At 48.7% G+C, this 12,052-nt stretch overlaps 3 protein-coding genes across 3 annotated transcripts; all 3 read right to left on the bottom strand.

The window, feature by feature from the left end:
* Positions 1-1,131: 1,131 nt before the first annotated feature.
* On the bottom strand, positions 1,132-1,754 carry COL26b_013350 (uncharacterized protein; the record flags this gene model as incomplete). Its single annotated transcript, XM_053185969.1, has 2 exons — positions 1,132-1,162; positions 1,201-1,754. The coding sequence occupies 2 exons, from the start codon at positions 1,752-1,754 to the stop codon at positions 1,132-1,134; spliced, it is 585 nt and encodes a 194-aa protein (XP_053030087.1).
* Positions 1,755-6,541: 4,787 nt separating this feature from the next.
* Positions 6,542-6,957, bottom strand: COL26b_013351 (uncharacterized protein; the record flags this gene model as incomplete). Its single annotated transcript, XM_053185970.1, has 3 exons — positions 6,542-6,609; positions 6,681-6,776; positions 6,840-6,957. The coding sequence occupies 3 exons, from the start codon at positions 6,955-6,957 to the stop codon at positions 6,542-6,544; spliced, it is 282 nt and encodes a 93-aa protein (XP_053030088.1).
* Positions 6,958-10,020: 3,063 nt separating this feature from the next.
* On the bottom strand, positions 10,021-10,437 carry COL26b_013352 (uncharacterized protein; the record flags this gene model as incomplete). Its single annotated transcript, XM_053185971.1, has 1 exon — positions 10,021-10,437. A coding segment is annotated over one exon (417 nt), but the record flags the coding sequence as incomplete, so codon positions are not given.
* Positions 10,438-12,052: the final 1,615 nt, after the last annotated feature.

The raw sequence follows: 12,052 nt of genomic DNA on the forward strand, positions 1-12,052 counted from the left end.
TACTGAGATGTTAGTATTGAGGGATCAGCTCACGCTCGGTCGATCTCATGTGAAAGCTTTTGTTTCGAGCATGTACCCCTTCGGAGGCGTGGTCACCCTTCGTGACAGGATATTGTAATGTTGAATTAGATGAATAGCATATTCCTAAGCCTTCATGTGTTAATTGAGGGAGCGAATAGCATGACCGCGACTCGAAAGCTGTTGGCAAGATAGCATAGAGTTTCAATCATTCCCAGACCTGGGTGCGTAAATAGAAAGACATGAACTTTGATCAATAGGACAAGATCATAACGAGAACTGTAATGAGGACCTCAAGGTGCTTTTGAGTCCACAACTGACAGAAACTTTGAACGGAGTCAGTCTTACCTTTGGCGGATCTTCTAGTCAATATGGAATTGGTCGTGAATGAACAAGATTTGAAAAGACGTTTCAATTTCCATATTATTTGATACGTCAATTGTTCACGTGTTGTGGCAATTTGGTAAACTACATCCTGCTCAAAATTCACAATAGCCCGATTTTCCAATCTGATTGTCCGTGAGAGTCTCTGTCTGAATGACCTTATCCTTTCCCAGCTTCGAAACTCCTAGGTGTTCGAGCAATCTTCCAGCTCATTTTCCCGTACTGTCAATCTTGTCTTTTGGGACCCGTCGCTGCCTGCTCTTCAGCCGTTTCATTTTGTTTCCTTTGCCGCCGCTGGCGGAATAATGGTGTACTTTGGTGCATCTGAGTCTTTTGACACCATCCATGACCGAATCATCAGTCTTCATGGGTGATGACCTAGGCACAGAAAGGAGTAAAGCAGCCGGTTCGGCTGCTTCTTCAACGTTTACGTTGAGATGAACATCACTCCTTTGAGTGATGATAAGCCTTATAGGTTTATCATCCACACTACTGTACCCGCGATATCGTGGGTACAGCATGGAGGCGGAAAAGTACACCGGCATCCCATATAAAGCAACTAAGTGTATGCAAACTTCGGCGAGGAGAAGTAAGCCGATGGTCACGAAACCCACCGTATTGTCTAATGTTGCTATTGTGAAAGGTTCGGGGGAGATATCTGCCTTGGCTGGCCAGATCGTAGCACCTGTTTCGATTAGGATCAGGACCTAAAGAAGGCCTTATAGAATCTTACGCCTCTTGGGACTTATTGTTCGCCAGACTTTGATAAATGGCGTTTTGGGACCACACTTCGCGTACCACTTAGCCACACGGTCCTTAGGCCAGTATTCATAGGCCGTGTCCTCGGCTCCATCAACCTCAGGATGGATCAGAGTAATCTTGCTAACGCAATATTCATTGACAGCTCCTTTGAGAATCGGTTCTTCAATGTCCTGGTAGTTTGTCAATCCAGATGGGTGAAAGCGGACAGGCGGAGGAGGGGTCAAGAGGGTGGTGGTGTGGCCTTGGGCAATCTTCCAGGCGAAGATCGCGGAAACACCCTTCATATATTTCGTCCATTTTACGCTCGTTTTGTAGAGCTTCCTGCACTTTGGATCGTTCTCGTTCATTAGGGGCCCCATGGTGCAAGTGAGCGTTTGCATTCCGCGCTGCTTTGCCCATCCTTCGGCCTTGCCATGATCGACGCCGCTCCATAAAACCTGCTTGTCATCAACCCAAATTTCATCAAACTGACGCATGATCTCGTCCGCTTCCTCTCTGGTTAGATATTTGGGGCATATAATGTTGAGCAGCTGGTTAAATCCGGGGGCTGATAAATCCCAGCAGTAGAATGCATCAGTCAGTCCATCCATTATCGGCGAAGTCCTCGTGGTATTTTACTATTATATACGATTATTCCAAATGAAGTATCAGGCCCACGCGTCGACCTTTATTCATTCTGGTATGACGAGCTCGCATTTGGATCTCACCTCGGGATCAGGAGACAGCTGCCAGAAACTCAGTAGGTTGAGTATTCGCATCACGCCATCAGGCTGCTGTGATTGGACTTACTCCGCAGTTCCAGAAGTTAAACGTGTTCTAGAATTGAGAGATGCAGTCGTCTAAGTTCTGTCACGAGATTGACTTTCATGTAGGTTTTCGAGCTTCCCGCCCTCAGAGAAATCGGTCGTGTGAGTCAGAATTGTGTACCCGCAAGGTTCATGAGTTTTCGGGGTTTGAAATCGGGGATCCTAGGATGCTGGAAGGCTAGCCGCGATGTCCGCCTGAATATGTGAGAAGGCCATTTGGAATTCATCAGATATCTTCGAGAACCACAGGCACAGAAGTTTCATGTCCCCTTGCTTGTAGGTCTCTGGCAGAATCAAGGTATCGGAATCATGATAATAACGTGCACGCCATTTTCTACGGGATCTGACTCAAATTTGTGAGAGCTTAAGGATCGGAAATTAACCCGTAGGCGATAATTGATTCATAATATTTATTGTGAGGCAGGATGTTGATGATGATGCAGAAGATTGCCTGACTCTTACCTCGAGAAAGACTTTGCGTGTGGGAAGTCAGCGCAGGGCCATTCTATGCAACTTATCACTAGAAATACAATGTTTCAATATTTGGATTGTTTTGAAGAAGAGGGCATGACGAACGGTCTAAATTGCTAAGAAACAAAAGGAATTTGAACTCCCATATCAACCGTTATCCCTTTTTTGGTGTTCTTTGTGCCCATCTGAAACCCTCTGAAACATTGCATTCATTTTCCTAAGTATCGGCACGTCCCATCTGTGTTTGGTGCTTTCTTCAGACTTTCGTAACTTCGTCCCTAATAGTCTCGGCTTGCGCTTGTATCGCAACAAGTTTCTCCTGAAGCCTTGAAAGCTTTTTGCGCTGATGGTTCTTCAATGATCTTAGGTGAATATCTCCGCCTAAGATTTCTGCAATCTTCCCGGCTGTCAAAGATGGGTCCGCAGTTGTGTTCGTTTTGGCGGAATTTGGCTGTTGGGAGTTGCTAGTCTCCGAGGTAGTGCAATTTCCTCCTTTCCCAGGTTGAGGAATAGCCTTGAGCGAGATATCCAAAGCGGATGTTTTGACTTTGGGCTTTCTCTGACAGGCAGTGTTGAAGTGCTGACGATCATGTTGATGCTGATGTCTGAGTTCAGTTGTCACATTCTCCAAGAATTCTGCGAAGGGAAGCACAAAGCATAAACAGATTTCGACAATTAGTAAAAAGGCGAGGGCCATGAATCCGTGCGATTCGTGTGTAGCTCGTCGGGCCTCGTTCATCGAAGCTGGGTTTGGCTTGATGAAGCTGTTTTGAAGATTTATAGCTGTGTGAAGCTTTGGCTTATTGTCTTCTGACTGGTTCTGAAGTTGATGAATGAATGCCTGAGGGCTGCCCTCTAGCAATGGCCCTGGGTGTGGGTCGCCGACGATAGGCTGCCAAATTGTTTGTGCTGTTGCTACGTTAGACATCACGCCTCGATTCTCAATCGTTCAAAAAAACACACCTCTCTTTTGGCTCACGATTCTCCAGTCTCTGTTAGGAAATTCGCCGAATTTGGTCATCCACGTCGCGCACTGGTCAACAGGCCACGCTTCGTAGACAAACTTTTCAGCGCCCGGAACCTCAGGATGAATCATCATGATCTTGTCCACTGATACGCCGAGGACTCCCTTGAGGATCGGCTCTTCCACGTCTTGATAGTTTGTCATACCCGAAGGGTGAAATCGATGTGGGGGCGGAGGTGTCAACACAGTGGTAACTCGGCCTTGCGATATGCGCCACGCAAACAATGCCGAGGCCCCCCTCATGTACTGACTCCAGGTTCGAGAGCTTGTCGTCTTTCGGCACCTATTGTTTCCCTCACACATCAGGGGGCCCATCGCATCGGTTAGAGTCTGAAGGCCTTGCTGTGCAGCCCAGATCTTGGTTACATGGTAATTGGTGCCACTCCAAAGGAGTTGTTTATCCTCTATCCACACTTTCTTGAATTCCTCGCGTATCTCGTTGGCCTCGTCTCTGGTGAGGTATTTGGGGCAGATTTGGGTTACTAGGCGTTCATACCCAGAAGATTCAACACTGACTACCTCGGGGTTCATGGTTTCGTCATTGTTGTCGGCTTTTTTGACAGGCCTGGGACGGAGATTGTATCTGTGGGCCATTGTATAGACCACTTCGTCAAGACCGGACAGAAAAGTACATTAGCCAATTTATGCCCTTGCTTTGAGAGGAGGCGACATATAAATAAGTTCGTAGCTGAAAGGCAGCCGATTGCACAACATGAAATGTGTGCACCTCGGCATCTGGAACCTAACCAACAAACTTCATCTACCCCTCTCTTCGTCGAGATGAACCTAACTTTAACCAAAATCATTTTGAGGACCAACAGCTACCGGACGCCTAAAGTCGTCGGTTGGGCTTCAACGGCAGCGAAACCTTAAACAACGGATGTGGCATGATTACGACACAAACTTCCAATCATCGGTATTGATCCGTTTTTTGTAATTTCGATTTCTGGAATCTTCTAGTTTGGGCGATCGGGTTTGGGTTTTGCGACCCTGTTCGTTAAGTTGGTTGCAGCCAGAGGAGAGATGCCGAACGTCTGGAGCGGGACTTCAGGTTGAATCCAGAGAAAGAATCTGGTCGAGAAAGCTTTTGTGAGGATGGAGGTTCAGTAGGGGAGGGCAAGCCGGCGTGGTGTGGCGATGTGTAAACCTTTAGTGAACTTTTCAGTCCGGTGAACCAGTATGGCAATGGCATTCAAGGTCCTGCTGATAACAATAAATAAGATGGGAAACGTAATGTCTCAAGCGCATCTGAATTACGTGTGCGGTTTTATGGGTTGTGTATCTATTTCGGCTCGCGAAATATGCCCTAAAGATGTGTAACCACCTGCAGGCAAGATTTAAAAGACATAAAATGTTATGAAGCTAATTGACTCTTTTTGGTCAGAGAACGTGCGAATCTCGAAGAAAACAACTGTAAAGGCGGCTGAATTCACTGGCTTTAATCCAGCTCAAGAAAGCAAACATCCGTTCAGAGGTTGACTGTGTTAGACCTTGGAACAGTCCCTTGCCGTGGAAATTACTAACCAGCCACCCTCTTCTCCTCCAAGAACTTCCAACATCTTTCACATCCCCGCATTTCCTCCCCTCTTGCAATCTGCTTTCATCACCTCGACATTGTCTTGCCTAGAACTGTCATTAGTCCGCTCTCTCTGGCCCAAAGCTAGGCCATGCGCGGGAAAACACTCATCAGAGACACGAAATGGAGGGCTAGGAGATGGTTCAAATCCATGAGGGATGCTCTTGGTAGGTTTTTGTCTAGCGTCGGGCGGCCGAAAGTCGTTGCTCTCTCCTAAGCTGACATTCATATTGGCACAGTCTCAACCATGAACATCGGGCGTGAAAGACCGGCGTCCCCATCAGAAGCGGTGAAATGTGACACCGAATCGTCGGTCAGCAGTCAGTCACTCGTGAATTGCCCGAAAGAACCGGAGACCAGGCATTCAGACGAAGGTTTCCCTTGTACATGCAACATCGATCCAGTCGTTCCCGAATGCCACGATACCTGTGATGAGTCAGGCGACATACATGGGTATTTTGACCTATCAAATGATTGCTGTACTGTGAGGACTCTTGCAGACATTGACGAGGCTGGGATACAACGCGACTACATCGGAAAAGAGGCTTTGTGTTTGCATTGGAGCCTGAACAAAAAGTATGAAAAGATGGGCGCCAAGTTCATCGGGTGGAGTGTTGAGCTTACAAGGAGTGATATCGCCGAGCTCAAATCTTCACAGGAGGTATGGTCCCAAATACCAGCCAGTTGGAAACGATGGGTTCATGTCTTAACGTTGTTTTAGTTCAAAGGAGCAGTGTGGCTCGACCTTTGCCAACGACACAACCCGGAGCGATGGGTGCGGAAATACTTTATTTGGTCCCGAAAGGTTCATGACCAGAGTCATATCGAAAGAGTCTACACCAAACTGGCCCATATCCCAGGGGGTTCGAAAGCTTGTGTCAAGTCATGCTGGGATGCAGTTCGAAGCTCTCATGATGTTGACAGGCGCGACGGTCCGATCGTCCAGGCGCAACTTTTCCCAGAGGTATGGACAAGATACCCGACGACCGGGCCGTACATATTAACGCTGATTAATCGTCGGATCCATGCCGTTGAACACAAAAGCAAGTTGGAAGAACGAAACTATGTTTCACTAAGCTATATGTTCCCCTTGCAGTCGAGCCTGTCGGTTGAAGCTAAGAGAAGAAATGCCAATGTCGAACCTGATGGGATATTGAAGGAATAGACATCTTGGTTTTGACATAGAGACGAGTCGGTTGACGACCGAGAGTACAAGTCACAAGATGGCTTTCTCCTCTGGCACGTGAGATTATATTTGGCGGCGAAGCTTGACTTGCGGAAACTGGAGGCGACGTTGAACACTGAAAGCATATTGCACACACGTCCTGACTGCCTACTGCATTGCTGGTAGGCAGACGTGTCCATTTGGCAGCATGTGCATTCATTGCATGTTCGATTTGGTATATATACGCTTGAAACTTGAAATTCATGTACACAGGATGAAGGGTCCTCAACATCGCATACCTCCCCCCGGGGATTTCCACCCGTCGCCAGGATTGTTTAGGTGCACTTGCCATCAGCGTCGACCTTGTAGCTGCAGCAGTCGTTCTGGCCAAGAGCGGGAACAGCTGGACAAACCATTGGTTAGCGACCAAAACTACAATATAACTCCACGGGAGATAGACTGGTGTAAACTTACTGCCCTTCTCGACACAGGCTCTGGTAGAGTCAGTGCAAGTCCAGCCGGAGTAGGGGTCGCAGTAGGTGCAGCAGTCGTCGCCGCTGGTGCAAGGAGCTGTAAAGACGCATCGTGTTAGTTCCATGCCTTGAATGTTGAGGGGGTAAACATGGCACGTACCTCCAGTGGTGCCGCAGGCGCGCTCGGCAAAGCCGGGCTCCAGGGCGCGGGTGTCGACGGCACCGGCCATGGCGGTGGCGGCCAAGGCAAGGTTGAAGAGAACGGTGAAGGCCTTCATCTTGGAGTCGGTTTATGTACACGGACAAAGAGGGACTAGAAGTAGTTCGAAAGAAGGACTGAGTAGCAGGCGTTTTGACTGGTTGATGATGGTGTGATCAGTAGCTCTTGGGATGAGATCGGGGCTGTCTTTATAGAATTTCCCGGCCACTAATGTCTGCCGGCGGTAAACTGATCTACATGTTTTCCAAGTTCGGATTCGGAATACACCCACTGCCTCGTACCATGTCGGGCCATCTCTAATTGCAACTCTACACAGCTGTTGCGGAGACCTGCTGGGGCGATGATCGTGGATCTCGACATGGATGCAGTGTTCCGATCCAGAAGGAACCCCCGCGAATGGGTCAACCAACGGCAGATAGTGACGTCTGTATAAGTGGAACGTGTTTATGTGCAAAGTGCCGTGGACGATTATTACCTAAGTCAGAGCTGCCATTGTCAAGTTCCGAGGCGGACACTACCGAAAAGGAGATATCCCCATGTTTTCGAGATAGACCCGGTCCGAATAGCGGTAGAATGCTTAGCCATTCTCTCAGTCGACTGTCAACAATGCTTGATTCAACAGGCTCAAAAACTCAAATTTAGTATATCCGGGGTAGCACGGCAACTAAGAACAAACAGCACGGTCATGCGGCATGACCGGGCAGTTGCGCCCTACAGCTATGATCAGTATGATGTCAAAAATCTGATAACGGAGGCAGTTAAGTCCCATCAAGGCCAGCTCTTCGTGGAGCAGTACCGAGGCGCGGCTTCAATTCCATATTAACATGCCGCATGTTTTCCGGCAAAGACAATCTAGTAGAGACAACATGCGCTATAAATTCCGTGATTTCAGGGGAACAGACTTTCTTTTTCGGACTGTGAGAACCAACATGACCGGGGGTGCTGACTCGCGGCGACTGGAGGACTACTGCCAGCCCCTGTTTTGGAATGTCACGCAGCGTGCCGGCCACCCGGCGATTAGCGGCACACACGGGATACACGGGATACGAGGGCGTGCTCATGTCAGCAGCCGCGCGACTGCTGTGCAGGTGGAACTCGGCGGCTGTCTTTTGCGTGGGGAAACTCACGATCTGTCGTCCGATAAGCATTCGATCGACGCTGCCGAACGAACCGGCGTTCATCTGGACTAGCGCCTCGACAAGATGTGTCATCAACTTTGAACAGCTAACAACACCTCAAAGCCGATGCAGTTGCCAGTTGCAACTGTGTGTTGTCATTCAATCGGGGAACGGAAGGGAAAGGGCACCCACAGCATTGGCAAATGAGGAATCCGCCTCAACGCAACATGAACTAATTGCCTTCGCTGTTGGACATTCTGAAGTTATCATCTGAGTCCAGAATAACCAGAATGGGAGGCAAGCAACAGGGTGTAGACCTTGTCTTATCCAAGTTGCCTTCGCCTAGTCCGAACATAAATAAACATCGGCATCCCGCCTTTTTATCCGGTCACGGTTGAGTGGGGGTGGGGACACAGATCCCGAAACTGCTAGGCTGTCCACCGAATAAGTAAAGGCAGGTCATAACAATCGAGGTACGGACGTTTGATTAATTAATGCCACGGAACCAACAACAGTCGTGGTAATTGATGCGCTTCCTCAAAGACATCTGTCAACTGTGTTGGTGCGAAATCACCACCGTTAATGACTCTGCTGCTTCTAATAGCAGACTAAGGTGATGGCGTAAATGTGGATTCATTGACGACACGAATGTTTGGTCGAAGCACGTGGTTCAAGATGTTGGTCTGATTTTGAACATTTGACCTCCGCCACCACTTCCCCTCACTTTGCTGTGAAAGCCTGTCTCTCCCTGTACCGCATGCAAAGCACTGCCCTTGTTAGTACTCATCAGACGGACTGCTCACCGCCATGGAAGATCTCAAGGACGTTTGCATAGTTTCATGTTCAAGCATTCTAGTTTTTTCTCATCCCCAATGCCCATCTGCCTTGCAATCATTTTGCTTCTGGGCTTTGGATGCTAGCGTGCGGATACGTCTGATCCAGTTTTCATCCGTTTACAGAACCGCAAGATACCTTGAGCTTAAGCCCTATGGCCGGTAAGATGTAACGGGCTTTGGCGACTACAGCGAGTCAAAAGCCGAGGGTATAGACGAGTTTTGCTGAGTTCTGAATTCTCCTTCACCCAGCTTCTGCTCGGGGCCGTCGTCTTCGGTTTCATTCGAGCGCTCGAGGGTTATAGGACCCTCCGGAGCACGTGGAACTCCTGAATCACTGCCAAATTAGCTCAGACATATGTCGTCGCCTTCCGCACAGAGCGGACTGTAAAGCGATATGTCAGCGCCTCCGACCCGATGATGGCGAGTCAAGATGACTCTAATTTTCCATATCCTTACAGTTGCCTTAGAATTGCCTTTGGAGTTTTCAATGGCCCCATTAGATAAATCAAAGTCGTTGGCCTAATTCCATCTTGTCGAGATAGGTAACGTCTTTGTCGGAATTCGTGACCCACGGTGAATGAACTTGAACTGATACACTGCGTATGGCATGTTTTCTTCATCTTATTGGAAAGCGGGCATTGCTGTTTCTGTTGCTGCTGCATCAATCCTCTATGTAGCTGTTAAGTGACATGACCGGACCGACGTTCGCCAAAGAGCAAGCAGTCCTTGAAAGAGAGTATTGATGTTCCTGATTATTATTGTTAGACGTCATGTACAGATGAACTGTTCCGCAGGAAGTGCAGGTCCTCAGCTTGGTGGCAACCCCTGCATGGAAAGCACTAAAGACTGAATTGACTCAATGCAACTCGGGATTAACGGCAATAAGCAAACCGACGGCACATGAAAACCTCTCGGAGTAGAAATCACTTCGACGGCTGAGACTCTCGGAAACTCATGATATTCTAGATTCCCTTCTTTAGTCTATGGCAGTGTCTACGAGAACCTGTATGAGAAATTCTTTTATCTTGCAAGACGCCCCAAAGACCTGTAGAAATGCACGACAGAAGGCAACCAATCCTCCCTATTGCTAGCCGTTCACAAATTCACTCCAGGTAAAACGCAAAGGCTATGGCCTGAAATTTGACGTTAAGTTCTGAAGTCTCTAGCCTAGTTATGACGGACGATTTCAATTCCATTGTAACTCTCTGGGCCTGCAGGCGGTGTATCCCTGCAACTGGAATCTTTGCCGGTGGCACCGGCGGCTTGACACATCACCCGCCAGTCGCAGTTGCCGAAGCCGTAGGCCTTCACGTCACCGCGGGGGCGGCGGGGATCATGGGGGGTGAATTTGGGACCGGCGTACTGGCATTCCTTTGCGCCGTCGGACCATTTATTGACGTCGATCATTTTCGATTGGTCTTTGGGGAATCGGTCGCAGACCGTTTGGGTCGCGACGTCATTGGGCTTGCCATCGGAGTTGTAGCAGTGGCAGAAGAGGTAGCCGTCGCAGGCGGTTACGGTCGCAGAGAGAGCGGCGAGGAGGAGGCAGACGGGGGTGGTGATATTGAGGAACCGCATGGTGAACTCGTGAATTGAAGCGAAAGAAGGTTATGGTGATCGTGTGAATGAGTGTTGGAGTGAATGGTGGAGAATGAATGAAGGAATCAAAAGCAGATGAAAAGAGTGACTGTTACTAAGGCGTAGTTACTTGAATTCTGATTCTAACGAACGCGTGAGTGCGATGATGAGCCTGTCCTCATTCCAGGGGAGGAGAAGATGGCTTTATATCGATCTTCGTCGGTCTGCTCGCCTTGTCTAGACTGTCGATCGATGCCATGTTCAGATCTGTGCTTCCAGCAACACTCAAATTTGAGGCAGACGGCCACCCCGAAATACACTGCCATGTTGCCGGAGGGCGGCATGTTTTATGAGTAGAACTGTCTGTGCCACCCGGATGACTCCGCCGATCCGGGGCGAATTACCCCACCTGCATTACGGGTTGGTCCGAACACGGGGCCTTTTGGCCCGCCCAAGCACGGCGGGCTGCAAAATCCGAGTTTCACAGACGATTTGATCCTACGTCCAAGAATATCTGGCGTTGAGGGCCGAGTGCTGCGGCTATATTGCAGGCAAAGGTATTCTTGTTGTCCACCAACTTACGCCTGAAGGTCACCGTCCCAACGATGCTATGTAACAAGTTCATGGGCCGCGATTCTGGCCTGGAGTCTGCAAAGATTCAATTAAAGGTCGTCGGGTCTGTCAAGCCGGCCTGGAAGACGCCCCCGGATGTGTTCGGAAACTACCGCGGCACGGCCGACCCACAAACCTGCTGCTACTCGGTATCGCATTGGCTCCGAGCGATATGCTTACTCCAAAATAACCCTTTGAATAATTCGCAAGGCCCTTCAGATTTTACGAGTCAAGATTTGTTGCATGTTGATTGTTATCTGCCTAAGAGCATCCGCAGCAGAACGCTTGAGACGTTTACCCCTAGTTGACAACCACATTTGTCTCACAGATCTCCGCCACTTTTTCTGGCCGCAGTCCTGAGCAGTCGCCGCTCTAAACTGAGGCGAGGCTGAGCATGTAACTAAATACCTGAGCCTGTGCTCGAAGTTCCTGAGCGAGCCCCGCTGTATTATACTAGGCGACCCTAACACAAGCCCTGCTGAAATGCACTAGATCATTGTGCAAGCACAATACACCACGGGCTTGGATGCAACTTGGATTACATCTGCATAAAGTATGCACATAACCTATATTCTAACAAAGCATCATTTGCATCTAATCAGTAATCGTAATGCCATACCATACAATAGCAGTATCACACTTGCACCAGTTTCCTAAGTACCAGTCAGAGTGCGAAAGTTCAAAATAATTCTCTGGTCCTTGGAACTCTCAAATTTTACAATATATCCTCTATTTCTAGGGTTAGACTAGATGGGAATTTGTCTGCTATATACACCTTTCTTTGATCAGACAGCGCAATTATAAAACACTCATCCATGCTGTTACGACCCGTTATGCAAGGATAACAGCTAACCGACCCACTTGGGCGTCGAGCGGCTAGGACAGGACATTTGTATTGCAGGATCACGGAAACAACAGGGACTCGCTCGGAAACGGAAGAACTATGGTGCAAGTCACGTGACGATAAGATAACGATCATATTGGATCAATATGATCCAACACGACTTGG

The sequence above is a fragment of the Colletotrichum chrysophilum genome (assembly GCF_026319265.1).
Source record: "Colletotrichum chrysophilum strain AFK26 chromosome Unknown scaffold_223, whole genome shotgun sequence".
NCBI lineage: Eukaryota > Fungi > Ascomycota > Sordariomycetes > Glomerellales > Glomerellaceae > Colletotrichum > Colletotrichum chrysophilum.